We start from the raw sequence: 20,685 nt of genomic DNA on the forward strand, positions 1-20,685 counted from the left end.
TGTAGAGAGCATGAATATAAATGTGCTATCTTTAACTTGTTACACTGACTCTTACGTCTTTTTTTTGTTCCCCTATAAAATGAAATGTCCCTCCAGGATTGCAGACCAGGCCACCGGCACCGAGATCGCCTCCTTTCCCATCTACAAGGTCTTGTTCTGCGCTCGAGGAAACGAGGGTTCGGTGGAAAGTGATTGTTTCTCCTTCACCGAGAGCTACCGGAGCGCCGAGGACTTCCAGATCCACGTCTTCTCCTGCCACATCAAAGAGGCTGTGAGTTACACTCAGTTATGTTTATATTTATATATTTATATAAATAGATATATTATATTATATATATTTGATATATATATATATATATATATATATTAAATTCATGTTATATATTATATTTAAATATTATATATATTATTTTTTTATATTTTTATATATGTATATCAAATGCATATATATATTTATATATATATATTAAATGCATATTATATATATATTTATTATATGTATTATATTTATATATATATTAAATGCATATTTGATATATATTATCTGTAATATATATGTGATATAATATATGTATGTATATATATTATATATATATATATACACGTGTGTGTGTATATATATTAGGGCTGTGAAACGATTAAAATATTTAATCGGGTTAATCACAGGTTTTTGTGGATTAATCATGATTAATCACATATTACCGATATTCTCGGTATATTTTGTGAGAACATAGAGATTTATGACAAAAGACGGATATATACATTTTTACATTCTTCTATACAATGGTGCTGCAACTCAGCAGTTATTTAGCAGTTTTCTTCCATATGGAACATTAATACATCTTCATCCTAAACAGAATGTTTAACACTCCTGTTACCTTTCGGGTCAATTTGACCCCATTCAATGTTTAATGTCGGTGTTCTTTGGGGTCAATTTGACCCCAGGCTGTTTTTCACTGTGTCAAACATTTAAGAAATATCAACTTTTTTATTTATTTAAAGGGCTATTTAGGTAGTCAACAAACATAAAGTACCTCACACTTAAACTTGGGAAGCAATATTAATTCTAATAATTTTCTGGAGGTTTTAATTGCTGGGGTCAAATTGACCCCGAGGGTAAAATATGTTCGTAAATGTAAAGGTAACAGGAGGGTTAAACAGAACATGTTTCTCTTGTTTGTCAACCATTAACTCCACCATGATACAATCTAAAGGCCTCTAGTCTTCCTCTAGCAGCTGCTGAGGCAAACTGACTGTGTGGGTTTTCTTCATGAACTGGGCCGTGATGAAAGGGACGGCGGGGACACCGCTGCAAAGCTGAAACCTCACCGGCCCGGACACGGGGACAGATTGACAAGTGACTTTTTTTTTGCTCGGTCCCGATGCGCGCGCACGGAGCTCTGTGGCGCGCCAGACACAGATCGATAAGTGTTAACGCAACGCGAAGAGACAGAAATGACATGCTGCTGTGGAGATACGATCAACAACAGACGTTTAGTTTAATAAAAGAACAAAGACGTGCTATAGAGAACATGTCAGGGGGCGGGCCAATCTCTTTAATGTCATGCGATCTACCGACACTACGCCGCGATCGACGTGTTGAGACCCTGATCTACAGGAAGTAAAAGTCGTAACAAGGTTTCCGGAGGTGAACCTGCGGAAGGATCATTACCGATGAACAGACCGTCTGCATGAGAGCGGACAGAGTTCAGATTGAAGTGGTGGATTGGAAGCTCATTCTGCAAGTGACTTTTTTTTCGTCCAGACGACCAACAACAGACGGATTGGAAGCTCATTCTGCGCATGCGTTAAATGCGTTAAAAAAAAAAACCTAGTTAAACCTGTAATTGAATTAACTGAGTTAACGCGTTATTTTTCACAGCACTAATATATATATATTCACAATATCCTACAACGTGACACACAGTTGGGCTTTCACACGGCTGTGTGAACCAGAACTGCGTTCAGTAACATGACATGTGAGACTTTCTGTGGGGTAGTTATGCGATTAGAAAAACAGGAAAAAGGAAAAAAGTATTTAGTAGCTCATCCACATTGTGTGTTCCACATTTTTACTTTTGGTTTCCTTTTAATAACGTAAAATTTAAAACATTTAGTAAGTGACGTGTTGTAATTTAAATCCTCATTGACCAGAAGAGTGGAGCGTATGAGTTTATCTACCCGCTAACTAATGATTACAGAACACCTCCACAAGGCCAGACTCTAATATAAACACACAGTAATACTGTGTTTATTTGAATAATAATAATACAGTATTTTATTATTTGTTGTGCATTCCGTCGTAAAAAACAGACGTTTCAGAGTGAAATGGTAGATTTACTCGAGTCCAATACCTAGTGAGACCAGCAGAGGGCGCTGGTGTCTCTCTTGTTTTCTCAATAATGTCAACTTCTATTTAACTCTTTTATTTATTATGTTTAGCTCATTTCTATTTGTATATATTGGTTATATATTCTTTCACAACGTTGTACTTTAAGGAAAATAGATTTATTTTATGTTTTTATTCTTTATCTTTCCTACTTCCTTGTCTTCCTACCTGTAATGTTTCCTATTGTCTTGTCTTTCCCCCTCCAGGTGAGTCGTATCCTGTACAGTTTCTCCACAGCGTTTCGACGTTCCTCCCGGCCGGCGGACATCAGGGACACGTCTCTGTCCAGTCTGCCCGACGGTGACCTCTACACCTTCACCGTGACCTTGGAAATAAAAGAGGACGACGGCAAGGCCCACTACAGGTACTGAGCCCTCACACAGACTCTGATGCTTCTGGACACCTTCTGTTCTTCTCCTCTCCAGGTTATGCATGATAACTCTGTTCTTTCTGTTCTTCACTTCTCCAGGTTATGCATGATAACTCTGTTCTTTCTGTTCTTCACCTCTCCAGGTTATGCGTGATAACTCTGTTCTTTCTGTTCTTCTCCTCTACAGTCCGGTGCCGAAGGACAGAGATAAATTCTACTTCAAGCTGCGTCAGGGCGTCCAGAAGAAGGTCGTCGTGTCGGTTCAACAAATGTGCAACAAGGAGCTCGGCATCGAGAGGTGAGGATTACCGAGAGAGAAGAGATGATGATGATGATGATGCAGGATTACTGAGGGATGAGATTTCATCTGATTCATCTGCAACCCGAAGGTTTACATGTTCCATAATATCATTTAAACTCCATCTGAAAACATACCTGTTCATACGATAAATATTCTATGTTCTGCTTTTGATCTCCTCAGTTATGTTTATATTAGTGCTGTGAAAAATAACGCGTTAATTCAATTACAGGTTTAACTTCGTTATTTTTTTTAACGCATTTAACGCATGCGCAGAATGAGCTTCCAATCCGTCTGTTGTTGGTCGTCTCTCCAGCAGCATGTCATTCTGTCTCTAGTGTCGCGTTAACACGACTCCGATCTCCGTCTCGCTCGCCGCAGAGCTCGGATGCCGGCGTGTGCGCGCACATCGGGACGAAAAAAAGTCACTTGCAAAATGAGCTTCCAATCCACCACTTCAATCTGAACTCTGTCCGCTCTCATGCAGACGGTCTGTTCATCGGTAATGATCCTTCCGCAGGTTCACCTCCGGAAACCTTGTGACGACTTCTACTTCCTGTAGATCAGGGTCTCAACACGTCGATCGCGACCTGCCAGTCGATCGCGGCGTAGTGTCGGTAGATCGCATGACATTAAAAAGATTGGCCCGCCCCCTGACATGTTCTCTAGAGCAGTGGTCCCCAACCTTTTTTGAGCCACGGACCGGTTCCGTGTCAGAAATAATTTCCACGGACCGGCAATATAAATGACGTAATACAATTATACGAAGGGCATAAAGTGCCAAAACTACAACTCATCATTTCGCCGAATTAGTGTGAGCCGTGCGCTTGTTTACCTGCAACGAGCCGCTAATGGAGACGGAGACACAGACGTGTGTTTGGTCCGCTGCTCCTCACCGAGTTCTGGTCGCTGTCATTAGAACACCGGCAGAGTTGTTGTGTGAAATGTCCCTTAAGGCCACCGTCATTTGCATCTCCAGCACATTTTTTTCTAGCTCGGACGGGCTCGATTCACCGGGTGGGTTTGTTTACAAATGGGTTGCAGGTCTATTCTTTTGCAGTCGGGTCTTTTGTGGTTGGAGTACCGCTCAAACTCTTTTAAAAGCCTCTTCCACTCGGTCAACGTCTGAAACATGTAGAATGTTCCGCTGTTCACTCGCCCTGCAGCAGCGACTTTATCGGCCAACTTGAAAACAGTTGTCATTTCCCTGAAGTGACAGAATTCATTGAGCAGGTTGAATATGTTTTACGATTCTTTGGCACTGTGCCGCCAGCAGAGGGTTCGGCGCGTGAGACTTACCTGCAGCGGTAAACGCAAACTTTAAGACTCCTGAACTCAGACGTACACATGGGTGGATCCGGTCCTTTTTCAAAATAAAATATTTTTCCGACTGATTAAAAAAAAAAAAATGTAAAGCTTTATTTATTCACTTTGGGGACCCCTGCTCTAGAGCACGTCTTTGTTCTTTTATTAAACTAAACGTCTGTTGTTGATCGTATCTCCACAGCAGCATGTCATTTCTGTCTCTTCGCGTCGCGTTAACACTTATCGATCTCCGTCTGGCGCGCCACAGAGCTCCGTGCGCGCGCATCGGGACCGAGCAAAAAAAAAGTCACTTGTCAATCTGTCCACCTTTAGATTGTATCATGGTGGAGTTAATGGTTGACAAACAAGAGAAAAATGTTCTGTTTAACCCTCCTGTTACCTTTACATTTACTAACATAATTTACCCTCGGGGTCAATTTGACCCCAGCAATTAAAACCTCCAGAAAATTATTAGAATTAATATTGCTTCCCAAGTTTAAGTGTGAGGTACTTTATGTTTGTTTGTTGACTACCTAAATAGCCCTTTAAATAAATAAAAAAGTTGATATTTCTTATATGTTTGACACAGTGAAAAACAGCCTGGGGTCAAATTGACCCCAAAGAACACCGACATTAAACATTGAATGGGGTCAAATTGACCCGAAAGGCAACAGGAGGGTTAAACATTCTGTTTAGGATGAAGATGTATTAATGTTCCATATGGAAGAAAACTGCTAAATAACTGCTGAGTTGCAGCACCATTGTATAGAAGAATGTATAAATGTATATATCCGTCTTTTGTCATAAATCTCTATGTTCTCACAAAATATACCGAGAATATCGGAAATATGTGATAAATCATGATTAATCCACAGAAACCTGTGATTAATCCGATTAAAAATTTTAATCGTTTCACAGCCCTAGTTTATATATATGTATATATTATATATCTATTATATATAAAATATATATATATATTATATATACGTCATATATAAGTATATTTTATATATATATATATATTTATGTATATTATATATTTGTCATATATATGTCATATATTTTATATACATACATATAATATATATAACATGAATATTATATATATATGATATAATTTATTATATTTATATATAATATATATCTATTATTTACATATTATATATGTTTATTTATTTTACTGCGCCATCTTTTACAGTGTATTGTACTTGTAACTGTTGAAATGTTTCGGACCCTGTTATTGACAAATTGTTTTAATTGACTCCTGTAACTGCACTTTGTGACACTTTGTCTGTGATAAGTGCAAAAATAAATAAACTTTACTTATTTACTTATTTAGAGGTTAAATATTGTGGTCCAACCACCCAAATAGAGCATAATAAAAACGATGCCCCCACAGGGCAGTTAAATCATTTTAATGCGTCTGCGTGCTCGAACAGCGAAGAAGAACTAGGTCATCCCCCCCCCCTCCATCCCCTCACCTCCTATCGCTCCCACACCTGCCCTCTCTATCTTTAGCCTCTATGGAAACCCTTACTGTGTTCAGAACTGATCCTTTCTTCTTTATCCTTCTTTATTTTATTCATTTTCATTGTAAACTGGTCATAAAGGCTAATTAAATAAATTAATACGCTGTACAGTATGATGTATGGATCCCTCCTCATTCCTGGGTTAGCTGTATAATATAAACATATTATAAGATATTCTTGTACGATGCATTTTTTTTTTTTAACTGCGAGGTTCCCACGCTGGCCACTAGATGGCGCCTCCGACCCAAAGCTGAAGGGACTTTACACCTTCTGGTTGACCAACGTGCAACGCTGAAGCCCTTCATGGCTTCAGCGTTGCACGTTGGTCAACAGACATCACAGGGTTCATACGGTCATGGAAAACCTGGAAAAGTCCTGGAATTTGTAAAATAGATATTTCCAGACCGTGAAAAGTCCTGGGAAGAAAAGAAAATCACCAAAGTTTTGGAAAAGTCATGGAAATCTATTATATTCTATTGTGTTCATTTCCGCTGAGTTTTAAATAATTAATATGCTTTTAAAAGAATGACACTCTAAATGTAAGCTGGCATATGCTCTTTCATACCTGCACATTTTTCCGCGCTGCAAGTGAACGCACCGTAACTTAAATATAACATTTTCTCACTTTTTCATGCACTGAGAGTTTACAAAATATTTGGTCATAGAAATGTGGTTTAAAGTCCTGAAAAAGTCCTGGAAACCCATTGGTCACCATGAGGATGAACCTGTTCATTGGTCATGTGGATGAACCTGTTCATTGGTCATGTAGATGAACCTGTTCATTGGTCATGAGGATGAACCTGTTCATTGGACATGAGGATGAACCTGTTCATTGGTCAGATGGATGAACCTGTTCATTGGTCATGTGGATGAACCTGTTCATTGGACATGAGGATGAACCTGTTCATTGGTCATGTGGATGAACCTGTTCATTGGTCATGAGGATGAACCTGTTCATTGGTCATGTGGATGAACCTGTTCATTGGTCATGTGGATGAACCTGTTCATTGGTCATGAGGATGAACCTGTTCATTGGTCATGAGGATGAACCTGTTCATTGGTCATGTGGATGAACCTGTTCATTGGTCATGAGGATGAACCTGTTCATTGGTCATGTGGATGAACCTGTTCATTGGTCATGAGGATGAACCTGTTCATTGGTCATGAGGATGAACCTGTTCATTGGTCATGAGGATGAACCTGTTCATTGGTCATGTGGATGAACCTGTTCATTGGTCATGAGGATGAACCTGTTCATTGGTCATGTAGATGAACCTGTTCATTGGTCATGTGGATGAACCTGTTCATTGGTCATGAGGATGAACCTGTTCATTGGTCATGAGGATGAACCTGTTCATTGGTCATGTGGATGAACCTGTTCATTGGTCATGAGGATGAACCTGTTCATTGGTCATGTGGATGAACCTGTTCATTGGTCATGAGGATGAACCTGTTCATTGGTCATGGATGAACCTGTTCATTGGTCATGAGGATGAACCTGTTCATTGGTCATGTGGATGAACCTGTTCATTGGTCATGAGGATGAACCTGTTCATTGGTCATGTGGATGAACCTGTTCATTGGTCATGTGGATGAACCTGTTCATTGGTCATGTGGATGAACCTGTTCATTGGTCATGAGGATGAACCTGTTCATTGGTCATGGTGATGAACCTGTTCATTGGTCATGTGGATGAACCTGTTCATTGGTCATGTGGATGAACCTGTTCATTGGTCATGAGGATGAACCTGTTCATTGGTCATGTGGATGAACCTGTTCATTGGTCATGAGGATGAACCTGTTCATTGGTCATGTGGATGAACCTGTGCATTGGTCATGAGGATGAACCCTGTTCATTGGTCATGAGGATGAACCTGTTCATTGGTCATGTGGATGAACCCTGTTCATTGGTCATGAGGATGAACCTGTGCATTGGTCATGTGGATGAACCCTGTTGTTATTCTGACATTATTAATGAGGTAGTCTGGTCACTTGATTGTTTGACATATTCCGTTTCCTTTGTGGACTTAGTGAATCTTGATTTGTCGTTGTACCTCCCGTGTTTCCCCTCCAGGTGTTTTGGGATGCTGCTGAGTCCGGGACAGAAAGTCTGTAACAGCGGAATGCACCTGCTGGACATGGTGAGCAACATGCAGCTCAGATAATAACACATGCATTCATATTTTAACCCTTGCATTCATATTTTAACCCTTGCATTGATGCCTCGTCAGGAGTCGATGGGGAGGAGCTCCGATGGGAAGGCCTACGTGATCACTGGGAAGTGGAACCCCAACATGGCCGCCTTCCAGCAGCTGAACGAGGACACGCCCAAAGGTGAGAAACATCACGGGGCCCCTGAATGATGTCACACAGATTGGCATCCACCGGGGGGCGTGGCCTCCTCACAGGACATTTGTGTTTGTTCCAGATAAGCAGGTCTACATGACGGTGGCGGTGGACCTGGTGGTCACTGAGGTGGTGGAGCCGGTCCGGTTCCTGCTGGAGTCTCTGGTCCGGGTCTATCCGTCCAACGAACGCTTCTGGTACTTCAGCCGCAAGACCTTCAGCGAGAGCTTCTACCTCACACTCAGACAGGTACCGCTACTGACTGAGACCTCCCAGAACCTCTGGGTCATAGTTCACAGGGTGTAGGATCTTACCGGTTGGCTGATGGACGGTTGGTTTCTGATTGGCTGGTTGTAGGATTGGTCAATATGGTGCGAATGATTTCCCACATTCATTTAACATTAATGTAAATAACCCCTTTGGGTATTATTATCAGTATATAAAGCGCCTCCGATCCAAATTGTTATCATTCTATTCTTATTGCAAAGAGTAGAAGTCGAACATGAAGTCAATTTCACAACTTAAATACATGATCAGAGTGACGGAAAAGGTGTCGGCCATGTTGGTTTCACAAAGTTATGTAAGGTTACCGACGTAGTCCAACATCACGAGGGTCTCACGCCACAACTCGGCCTGAGATCTCCACGAAGAAGGGAAATGTGGCTCTGAGGAGGAGTGGAGTGGGGGAGGAGGTCAGAGGAGGAGTGGAGGAGGAGGTCAGAGGCTGAACAGAAACATGCTCAAAAGATGCAAATATCCCGCCGTCAGATGTCCATCCCTCCCTCCATCCCTCTCTCTCCATCCCTCCCTCGAGCTGCTGCGTTGTTGCGCAACACGTCGTTCCCTAAACTCGTCAACCCGGTTGTCACGTTTTATCCCGTGAGCGAATAATCCCCCAAATCCACGACATCCCAGACGCTCTGGTTCACGTCTAACGGATGACATCACACACCCTCAACCTTCCGCCCCTGAGTTTCTTTAGAAGCTCATTCGCTCGCCTCCCGCCGACGACGAGGACGGCGAGCTTTAAAGAAAACACGGTTAAGCCGCACGCCGCCTCTTTCCCGCTAAAAGAATCTCCTCCGGCGGGCCGCGGGGAGCCGGCGAGCAGCCGAGCGTGAGGAAGCGTCGCAGCTAATAAGAGGCTCCGGCTCTTTATTGGCATGCGGGGTAATTAACTGCGGCGCTGTGATTGCCTGCGCTCGTTATCTCCTCCGCGTCGGACTGGTGCTGTGGTTAAGAGCTAATTAAAAGATTATATTGTGGAGCATTTTTTTTTTTTGTGGAAGATGGTAATCAGAGGTGATACAGACGAAATATGTAACGCTATTATATTATTATGTGTATATTATATTATGTGTATTTTCTGTCCAAAAGGAGTCATTATCTGGGTAAACGTCTCAGAATGAGTCTATACATATATATATATACATGGTATATTTATATATATTTATTTATATATATTTGTTTATTTAGATATTTATTTATATATTTAAATATGTATTTATTTATATATATATATATGTAAATAAATACATGAGAACCGACATCCGTCCAGGAAACACCGGTCCAGGAGCTCTGTGCTCGCTCACCAACTCTGTTGCTTCTTTGGCTGCCACGCTTCAAGTGAACATCTTCACACTGGATCCTCCTCCTCCTCCTCCTCCTCCTCCTCTCCTGTGCTTGAAGGGATTAGCATATGTCAAAGTGTTTACAGCTCATCACTGGAGCATCTGATTGTCTGAGGCTCTGCGGCGCCTCATGGTTGAATCACTGCACCTCGTCAGTATGAACAAGTATAGCATTAAAGATACTTACAGTCATCTATTGGTTAACTAGTCATATCTGATATTATATATATACAGGACTGTCTCAGAAAATTAGAATATTGTGATAAAGTTCTTTATTTTCTGTAATGCAATTAAAAAAACAAAAATGTCATGCATTCTGGATTCATTACAAATCAACTGAAATATTGCAAGCCTTTTATTCTTTTAATATTTAATATTTTTTTAATTGCATTACAGAAAATAAAGAACTTTATCACAATATTCTAATTTTCTGAGACAGTCCTGTATATATATATCAGTATAATCGATAATGCTTTGTATTAGCATCAATGATTTTCCAAAACTCTTCTAAAATCATAGAAAAATTTCAACTTCAACAAAAAAGTGCCTTATCTGTGTGTGTGTGTATGTGTACGTGTGTGTGTACGTGTGTGTGTACATGTGTGTGTAGCAGACCCCAGAGAGGGCGAGTCAGAGCGACGCTGTCTACGAGGTGGTGAGTCTTCAGCGGGAGGCAGACAGGAGCAACGAAGGACAACAGGCCACGCCCACTGAGGAAGAGGAGGCTGATGAAGGTATGGGTGTCCCTCTTTTCTCTCTCTCTCCCTTGTTTCTACCCATCAGTTAAGTTTATCATATATATAGAAGCTATGCCACATAATCACCAATCATGCACATTCTAGTGTGTGTGTGTACATGTATGTTAACACCTGTGTGTACATGTATGTTAACACCTGTGTGTACATGTATGTTAACACCTGTAGATAGCGACAGTGAGATCTCGAGTGGGACGGGAGACGTTTCCAAAGACTGTCCTGAGAAGATCCTGGAGTCCTGGGGAGGAATCCTCACCATATGGTGCGTCTCCTTTCCTTTTCCGGTTGTCCTCAGCACAAAGAAGTTAAAGAGTTATTACGTGACCTGTGCGTGACCTCTGCGTGTCTCAGGCACGGGAACCTGACCACGCGGCCGAAGGGTTTGCCGTCGCTGGTCCGGAGCGGCATCCCAGAACCACTGAGAGCCGAAGTCTGGCAGCTGCTGGCCGGTTGCCACGACAACCACGACCTGCTGGAGAACTACCGCATCCTCATCACCAAGGTAAGAACACACACACGCACACAAAGACACACGCACGCGCACACACACACACACACTACCGCATCCTCATCACCAAGGTAAGAACCAGTGTTGGGCAAGTTACTGAAAATTAGTAATTAGTTACAGTTACTAGTTACTTCTTTTAAAAATAATTTAATTACTTTACTAGTTACTGTATATCAAAAGTAATTAGTTACTAGGGAAAGTAACTTTTAAGTTACTTTTATGTCTGCTTTTTTTATGTAATGAACAGTACTGAACAGTCAAACACAATAAACATATTTTTTAGACCTATTTATTTCAATCAACAGGGCAACAGGCCTTCAAATCAAGCAGTCGTACAAAAGTCCCTTTTAATACTTAAAGGGTACCTGTAGTGCAAAACAATATGTAGCCAGATCAAAAGATAATGTGTTTCTAAAGGTTATTCATGCACTGACGGTCCAGTATTCAATAACAATACGTAGTTTAGGCTGTTCAAAGTCCTCAACTCCGACATGCGACATTGCACTGGAGCTTGAATATGTCGCGGGTGGTGTGACGTCAGATCGTTGATAGATCGACAGCCAGCCACAGCGGATGTGTTCAGAAACCAATGTAAACAACGTCGAGCGCGCAAACAAATGCTGAGAGATTGAGAATATGGACGATGAAAGATTGTCTGATTCAGCAACTGGATACTTGTTTGAACCTTTAAAAGCAGACTATCCCCATTTAGTGAATTGTGACAGCGATGATAGCGATGATTCTGATGAAGTTGATGCGAAGGACCGCGGTCCAGATGCTTCACCGTGCGGACCGTGCACGCAAGTCGGCGGACGTTTGGTGCAGTTGTGAAATGTGTGCCACAAAAAACAGACATAGAGTGCATTTGTTGTAAAGAGCACAAACTTATGTCCGATGATATAGTGTCATTAGACCTCATCTGCTTCACACAAAAGAGTGAGCTTGATAGCTACATCGCGCATAAGCCAGCGCTGGAGATGTCTTTCATTGATGCAATGTTCGGCCGACATGTTCGGGGTGCTAGTGACTTTTCTTTGCTCCGTCCGTCCCGATGCGCGCAAACCGGTGTCGGGAGCTCCGCGGCACACGAGACGGCGGGCAGAGGACTGTCAACGCAACACGTAGAGACAGAAATGACGTGCTTCTGCTGTAATGTGGCGCTATAGAGAAAGTGACAGGGGGGCGGGCCAATTTTTTTTTATGTCATGCGATCTACCAATACTACGCTGCGATCGACTGGCAGGTCGCCGCGATCGACGTATTGAGCACCCCTGATATAGATTGTGTAATTCTTGAGGCCACCGATCTATGCCAAGAAGCAACGCGTGTAGAAGTGGCTCCGGATTGGCTGAATTCCTTTCAACGACTCTACGTCATAGTTAGCTTTGAGCTGGAGTAAATAACTAGCAAAATGGCAGCGCCCACGGACTCGGAATGTTGACAAAGAAATGTAAATCCTCGGGCTATGCGTGACTTGTTGACAATAGCGGCGGGGTAAATATGATTTATTTGATGCGCCGAATGGATGTAGCACGTTGTTGTTTTGCACTACAGGTACCCTTTAACTTAATACAAAATAACTGTCTGTCATTTAACAGTGGTTTTTTTACCACATTAGGCCCAATGAAATTAAAGTGATTGGCCTACAGTATTAACACTAATTAAAAGAGAAAACAAAGGTGCCTTGAGGTGCTGCATATAATTGAGGGGGGGGGGCAGTGAGAGTGTGCTCACCTGTGTGTGCGGATGTGTCGGCGTGTACGTGCTGATCTGGAGTCAGTTTGGTAGGATTTGGGTATAAATAAATTATTTAATTTAAATTATGGATTTTTATTTAAAGATATTCATGTAATTTGCATGCAAAATAGGTCTACCCGAACCAGCGGACAAAAAATTAAACCCGCGGCAACACTTCAAAAGTAGCCCAATTCCGCGGGAAAACCGCGGACCTGGCAACACTGGAAGTGGCTGTCAATCACAGTGTGGCACCGTGATGCTGGTCGAGGGGGCGGGCCTGTGATTGGCGGAGGAGAGGGGAGGCGGGGTTAACCTGTCGGAAAACGGGAGTTAAGGGTGGTTGACGGGAACCGTTGTTGTTGACGTTGGAGCTGCTGAGAGGAGCAGCTGTCTGTGTTGGTGGAGGCCCAATAAAGTGAGGAGTCATAACGTCGCCCCGTCTCCGTGTCATCAGTCCATAACGTCCGAGACGTTACATCATTGCGCCACCAAGGTCCTGCGATGTCGGATCAGAAGCAGCTAAAGTAGCCTAGCTTGTCTTCTTGTCTGCAAGTGTTCATTTTTCACAAAAGAGAGTAATGCGAGTAACGAACTCATTTAAATTTCAGTCATTGTAACTGCGTTAGTTGATTAAAAAAAATACTTCGTTACACTCTCGTTACCGCTAAAAGTAGTGGAATTACAGTAACGCGTTACAAAGTAATCCTCATCACCAAGGTAACGCACATACACACACACATACTACCCCATCCCCAAGGTAACGCACACACAGACACACACACACATATACACACACAAACACACTACCGTATCATCATCACCAAGGTAACGCACACACAGGCATGCACACACAGACACACCCACACATACAGTACACGCTACCACATCCTCATCACTAAGATAAGAACACGCACACGCACACACACGCCTACCTGAGGAAACACCAACAGGATGCTCTGGTTTTATTTGATTTCTTGTCTCAACGTTGGCTAGATAAACGCCTCAGAACCAAAGTCTGGAGCTTCTTTGTGCCGTCGCCTCTTCTTCTTCGTTGGTGCTCATGACTCGATGCATGGAGCGCTTCAGGCGGGCGCTTTGTTTTCATTCAACTTACGTCGTCTGAATCTTTGTTGATGTTTGTGAACCAGTCGGTGGCAACAAAGCCCACCGGACCCCACAGGAGGAGCGGGGGGGGGGGCATAAGAGATCTGAGCTTTACGGATGATGCAATCGGCTTTCAGAAGCGGGAGAAACCACCTCGATCGATAGGGGGAGATGGAAAGAAGATGAATGAGGAGAGGGAAGAATGTGGACCATAAATAATATGAGATCATACTTGTGGGGGGGGGTGATGTGTGTGAGCGTCTACCTGCCTCGAGTCGCACACCTTAAGTTGCTTTTTAAGTTCCTCTCTTTTTGTCTCCATCTTTATCTGTTCAACTGGAAGCGTTTTTCTTTTGCTCTTCATGTCTCGTTCCCCCTCTCCTTCCCTCTCCTTACATAAGACCTCCCGCGGTTCGGCGTAATGTATTCTCCCTCCACTGGCCGGGGCCCACGGCCTCTTGTCTTCCTGGAGTGGTGATGGCGCTGATAGGCGGGTGGCCGGGGCTATTAATAGCTGCAGCAAATGAATGGAACCGAGGGGGAGATGGAGGGAGGGGGAGAGAGGGAAGAGAGGGTGGGGGGGATGTGGAGCATATTAATATCTGTTGTCCGGGCTCAGTGGCGACGTTAATGCTGATTGAATTCTACGTTATTGGACCGTTGTCCTTATTGAGAAGCTTTTGATCTTGTAAATCAGCCAATGGGGGTCAAACCACATGTGTGTAGGCTCTAGTCCTGAGCCTCAGATCTCACTCTAGTCTTTCACTTGGTCCTTTAACACATTTTATTTTGTGAGATTTCTAATAACAAAACACAATAATCCAACAATCTCAATGTCCACCCTCACAGTAATTACTGTTGGGTAGTTTAATGTAATTTGAGTTAACTGCCACATGAGGTGAGATACTGCCTCCTCATAATGTAATACACGTGATGAATGACTATTAGTTTATTTAATTCCATATCTGGACACCGAGGACTCCTACACCACCGTGTGAGTCTCCAACGTGTGCTTGAGGAGTTCGAAAGGTCATGGAAAAGTTGTGGGAAAGGTTGTGGAAAAGTCGTGGATAGGTCCTTGAAAGGTTGTGAAAAAGTTATGGAAAGGTTGTGTGAAAGGTCCTGAATAGGTTGTAGAAAAGTCGTCATTGGAAAGGTCGTGGAAAGTCATGGAAAAATCGTGTGAAAGGTCCTTGAAAAGTCATCATTGGAAAGGTTGCGGAAAGGTTGTGGAAAAGTCGTGGAAAGGTTGTGGATACGTCCTTGAAAGGTTGTGGAAAAGTCGTCTTTGGAAAGATTGTGGAAAGGTCGTGGAAAAGTTGTCATTGGAAAGGTTATGAAAAGTCGTAGAAAGGTTTCGAAAAGTCTTCATTGGAAAGGTCGTGGAAAAGTTGTGGATAGGTCATGGAAAGGTCGTGGAAAAGTCGTAGAAAGGTTGTGTGAAAGGTCATGGGAAAGTCGTTGAAAGGCCATGGAAAGGTTTCGAAAAGTCTTCATTGGAAAGGTCGTGGAAATGTTGTGGGAAAGTCTTGGAAAGGTTGTGAAAAGTCATCGAAAGGTTGTGGAAATCCAGAAGTCAACATGTGTATGAACCCTGTAAGTGTGATAGTCAGTGTTGTACTGCTCTCATTTACAGTCATCACACACACACATACACACACACTGTGGCCTCGGGGCATCTGAGACATTCTCACATAACTTTTCTCCTCGGCTGGAGCGGCTCTAAGTTCGGGGTCAGGCTGTCGGTGACATTTCAACGACCTTTCCGTCTCCCTGGAGCCCAACTAGCCTCAAGGTGTGCAGCCTCGCTTCAACAGAACGGCTTAAAAAAAGAAGCTCGGCGGGCTATTTCCAGACCTGACTTTCCAAAGACCGATCCCACTCACTGCCGCTGTGTGAGCGGAGGTCAGTCTTTTCTCCAAAGGTCACCAGAGTTCACCACAGCAGGCCACGAGGGGCCTCTACTGTATGAACCTGAAGGTCCCACAAGGAGACGGCTCCTCAAAGGGAATTGATTGTGTTTCTTTCTCCTTGGCTAAATAAATGTGTACCAGCGAGTTGGACAAGAGGATTTTATATTGTTTTATTTACTGGCTTTCATATATCGTATATTTCATATCTAACTGCTGGTGGATTAAGATGGAGAAGTACATGGTTAATGTACTTTGAGGCATTGATGAATGGAATTATAAAGCATGTTTATATGTATGATATGGTGCCTTCACTGTCACTGTCGACCCCTGCCCTCCATCTTATTGCTTATTTGGATGATTTTTCCTTGTGCATTTGCTGTTAGATTTTTTTTCCATCAAAAGTAAATCAATTTCAAAATACAGATATATTTGTAAAGTGACATTCTTCAAAGGTTAACTTTTTTTTTTGTTGCTGTATTTTTGCACCTTTTTCCATTTCCTTCCTGAACTTTACTGGAATTCCCGCCCCGCGACTGGAAGCGGCTCACTTTAAAAAAAATGATTTTACCCAGCATGCAATAGAAATCGAAGAGCATATTAGCGCTCGGCGTGTTTGTCTCGAGGCCGCGGCGCCGGCTTAGTGGTGACATTTAACGACGCTGTACAATCACAAGGTAGCATCGGCCGTGCAGCCGAGGGATAATACCGCGCCCACGCCCGGCAGCACACACACACACACACACACACGGACACCTGGAGGACAATGTACATAAGATGGGCTGCCATGGTAACTGGGGGTTGTTTCCATGACGATTACGTGTCTCCTTTCATCTTTGTCTTTTAGCTCATTAAGTACTTGATATTTGGATGATTGGACACTGGGTAGGTGGCCGGCTACTTAGTAAAACACTTTTTTTCAACCTTCCTTCAACCGCTGCAGTCACACTATTGTACAGTGTGTGGATTCGTGCAAGTAATTCATTAATATATATAATATATATATATTAATTCTTATATATAAGTATATTGTATATAAATATATAATATATATGTATTAATATATATAATATATATAATAAATATGTATTATATATAACATATATATGTATAACTATATTATATCTTATATATATTATATTATACATATTTAATATACATACATATAATATATTTAATATATATAAATATATTACACATAAATATATTATATATACAGTATATTGTATAAAGAGGTCCCCTCTAGCATCAGAGCTAAAGGAGAGCTCCAATTCATTCATTCTTACATCTCTGCTTTATCCACAAAGAATATGTAAGTAATGTGACTTATTTGCACGAAAAAGCTTAAAGAAGAGACTTTTAGCATAATCAATAACATATGAGAAACATGCATGGGAAATACATGAGTGACTCTAATACAGGACAACGGGCCACTGTGAGTTAGACGTGCTCAAAATTCAAATGCAAAAACTCAGCCATGACCTACATTTTATTCAATGGCATTTTATTCATTATTCTTCTTCGACAAAAAAAAAAAAGGCTCATAGATTAATTGTTTACGCTCGCGCTTTATCTCACAGATGCACGTTTTCTACACCCTGACCTGTATGGTGCAAGGACAACGCTGCAGAATAATCAATATAAGTACCGCCGCCCGCCGCGTGGTGTGAGACGGCGATGAAGATGATGGATGGTGATTCCTGTCTGTCTGTGACCTTTAGCGTCTCTTTAGCGTCGTTACCTGCGGCGCTCGGCTGCGCGCCGTCTGCCAGGTGAAGACGGGATATATATAGATTTAGTTATTAGGGCTGTTCCACATAAAGTATTTGACACTCATACATCTTCTCAGTGATATTCAACAGTGATAGAACGTCATAATTATTTCTTTAGGTAACAAAACATTAATTAAAACACCACCGTAAGAGCGCTAGCCTCATTGGGTCCATTAAACTGTTAAAATATTAAACTTTATATAAAATGCGCATCTGTCCGTAACATCTGTAGCTATGTCGTCAAGATTGTATTTTAACATGAAACAAATGTGCGCTTCCTTTGAACCTTTCAAAATAAAAGTCTGATTTAACTATTAAGAGGAAGTAGATTAAAATGTCTAAGTTATTCAAACAATACAATATGAAAGGTATAAATCAAAACTAATAAGGCCAATACAAAAACAATCATCCTCTCATGGGGGTATTTACAATCTATATCCTCAGGACAACAGATTGTGTAGGGAATAAGGAAACACCGACAATCAGAGTAAAAACACAGGTTGTGAGAGGAGGAGAAGGAGGAAAAAGGAGGAGGAGGAGGAGAAGAAGGAAAAGGGAAGAAGAAGGGGAAGAAGAAGAAGAGATATAGATGAAGGAGGAGGAGGAAAAAGGAAGAAAAGAAGAGGAAGAAGAAGAAGAAAAAAGTAGGAGGAAGGAGAAGAAGGATGAAGAAGGAAAAGAAGCAGAAGAAGAAGAAGGGGGGAAAAGGAGGAGAAGAAGACGAAGATGACCATTTTCGACCATAGCTACCGACCTGAGCGTCTCCGGCGCTCCCGGCGCTCCATGCCTCCGGCTGGAGGAGGGTGAGCTGCATGGGTGAAGCGGCCGCCACCTTTTTTTGTTTCCAAGTGGCCCCGCTGGCTTTGTTTTGGAGCGCAATGAATTATTAACGGTGGCCTTCTGCCGGCGTCTTTTCATCATCGTCCACCTGCAACGGTAAAGAGCAGCGAGCGATCTCCACGGAGCGGCGCAACGGCCAAAAGGAACTTTGTTTTGTTGGTCCTCACTTTATTTGTTTAGCTTTCTGTTTCTCTCGGATAACCAGATGAACCAACGTGGACGCTGAGGAGTATCTGCTCTCCAATTAAAGAGCCTCCTCTGCATGGAGGAGCAGCTCACCCTCCAGTTCACAATCACAGAGCATGAAGCATTCACACCGGAGGGCGTGTCACACCTCACTGCAGCTCAATGCTCTCTGATTCTAACCTCAGAGGATCCACAACACACTCCACACACAGCAATGCAGCAGCTGGAGGTAGACGGGAGGAAAGACCAGCAGGAAGTGGACATAAGTTACTTAACTTAGGTTACTTTCCCATTTATTTTAGCTAATGTCAAATAGTTACTGAACGTAAGTTACTGAACGTAAGTTACTGAACGTACACTCCCGTTCAAAAGTTTGGGATCACCCAGACAATTTCGTGTCTTCCATGAAAAATCACACTTTTATTCATCAAATGAATATAAAATATAGTCAAGACATTGACAAGGTTAGAAATAATGATTCATATTTGAAGTATTAATTTTGTTCCACAAACTTCAAGCTCAAAGGAAGGCCAGTTGTATAGCTTATATCACCAGCATAACTGTTTTCAGCTGTGCTAACATAATTGCACGGGTTTTCTAATCAGACATTAGTCTTCTAAGGCGATTAGCAAACACAATGTACCATTAGAACACTGGAGTGATAGTTGATGGAAATGGGCCTCTATACACCTCTGGAGACATGTCATTAGAAACCAGACACTTCCACCTAGAATAGTCATTTACCACATTAACAATGTATAGAGTGGATTTCTGATTAATTTAATGTTATCTTTATTGAAAAAACAATGCTTTTCTTTGAAAAATAAGGACATTTCTAAGTGATCCCAAACTTTTGAACGGTAGTGTAAGTTACTTAACATAAGTTACATTCCCATTTATTTTAGCTAATGTCAAATAGTTACTTAACGTACGTTACTGAACGTAAGTTACTGAACGTAAGTTACATTCCCATTTATTTTAGCTTATGTCAAATAGTTACTTAAGGTAAGTTACATAACGTAAGTTACTGAACGTAAGTTACTGAACGTAAGTTACATTCCTATTTGTTTTAGCTAATGTCAAATAGTTACTTAACGTAAGTTACTGAACGTAAGTTACTGAACGTAAGTTACATTCCCATTTATTTTAGCTTATGTCAAATAGTTACTTAAGGTAAGTTACATAACGTAAGTTACTGAACGTAAGTTACTGAACGTAAGTTACATTCCTATTTGTTTTAGCTAATGTCAAATAGTTACTTAACGTAAGTTACTTTCCCATTTATTTTAGCTAATGTCAAATAGTTACTTAACGTAAGTTACTTAACGCAAGTTACATTCCCATTTATATGAGCTAACGTCAAATAGTTACTTAACGTGAGTTACTTAAAGTGAGTTGCTTAACGAGAGACATTGACAGATGTCTTTCACACGATAGACATTGCCTGTGCAGATTTTTAGACGATGCTTATTTTAGTTTAACATATTTAGAGCAGGACGTGTAAAACAATGAGACAAACAACACAAAAGAGACAGAATGAAGAAAACAAACAAAAAGAAAACAAAGTATAACTATGGACAACATTCATTCATTAATGAGAATCAAAATCAGGTGTATGAGGTGTTTTACGTATGTGACCCATTTTTCCCAATATGTCAAAAGCTGTTCCAGTTAGTAGTTTAGATTATATTTAAATGTTATAAACGTCCATCATGAATCAGAAGACGACTTTGTCATAACCATTATATTTTAACCAAGAACATTTATTAAATATGTGTCTCTTTTTGACTGTTTTAGGTAAATACCCCAGATACATGGTCTTATTTTTTTAATCCTTTTGTTCAATGTTTTTTTTCCAAATAATTTTTTATATTATTTCTGAACATTCTTGGGCTAGGTAGATATACAGAGACGGGAGATTTAGTGTGACTTATAACAGGGAAGGAAAAAGGAAAGAAAAGGAGGAGGGGGGGGGACATTAGTTAATAGAAAACAGACTGGAGAG

General features: G+C 41.5%; 1 protein-coding gene across 1 annotated transcript in view; it reads left to right on the top strand.

Annotated features, from left to right (window-relative positions):
• rabgap1l (RAB GTPase activating protein 1-like) overlaps nt 1-20,685 on the top strand; it is a 75,964-nt gene that overhangs the window by 10,159 nt on the left and 45,120 nt on the right. Inside the window, exons 5-13 of the mRNA XM_056413824.1 lie at nt 97-271; nt 2,596-2,753; nt 2,947-3,057; nt 7,966-8,032; nt 8,123-8,225; nt 8,320-8,486; nt 10,479-10,602; nt 10,792-10,885; nt 10,975-11,125. Of these exons, the coding sequence (XP_056269799.1) occupies nt 97-271; nt 2,596-2,753; nt 2,947-3,057; nt 7,966-8,032; nt 8,123-8,225; nt 8,320-8,486; nt 10,479-10,602; nt 10,792-10,885; nt 10,975-11,125 (1,150 nt within the window). The remainder of the gene's footprint in view (nt 1-96; nt 272-2,595; nt 2,754-2,946; nt 3,058-7,965; nt 8,033-8,122; nt 8,226-8,319; nt 8,487-10,478; nt 10,603-10,791; nt 10,886-10,974; nt 11,126-20,685) is intronic.

Source organism: Pseudoliparis swirei, chromosome 5, assembly GCF_029220125.1.
Source record: "Pseudoliparis swirei isolate HS2019 ecotype Mariana Trench chromosome 5, NWPU_hadal_v1, whole genome shotgun sequence".
Classification (NCBI taxonomy): Eukaryota; Metazoa; Chordata; class Actinopteri; order Perciformes; family Liparidae; genus Pseudoliparis; species Pseudoliparis swirei.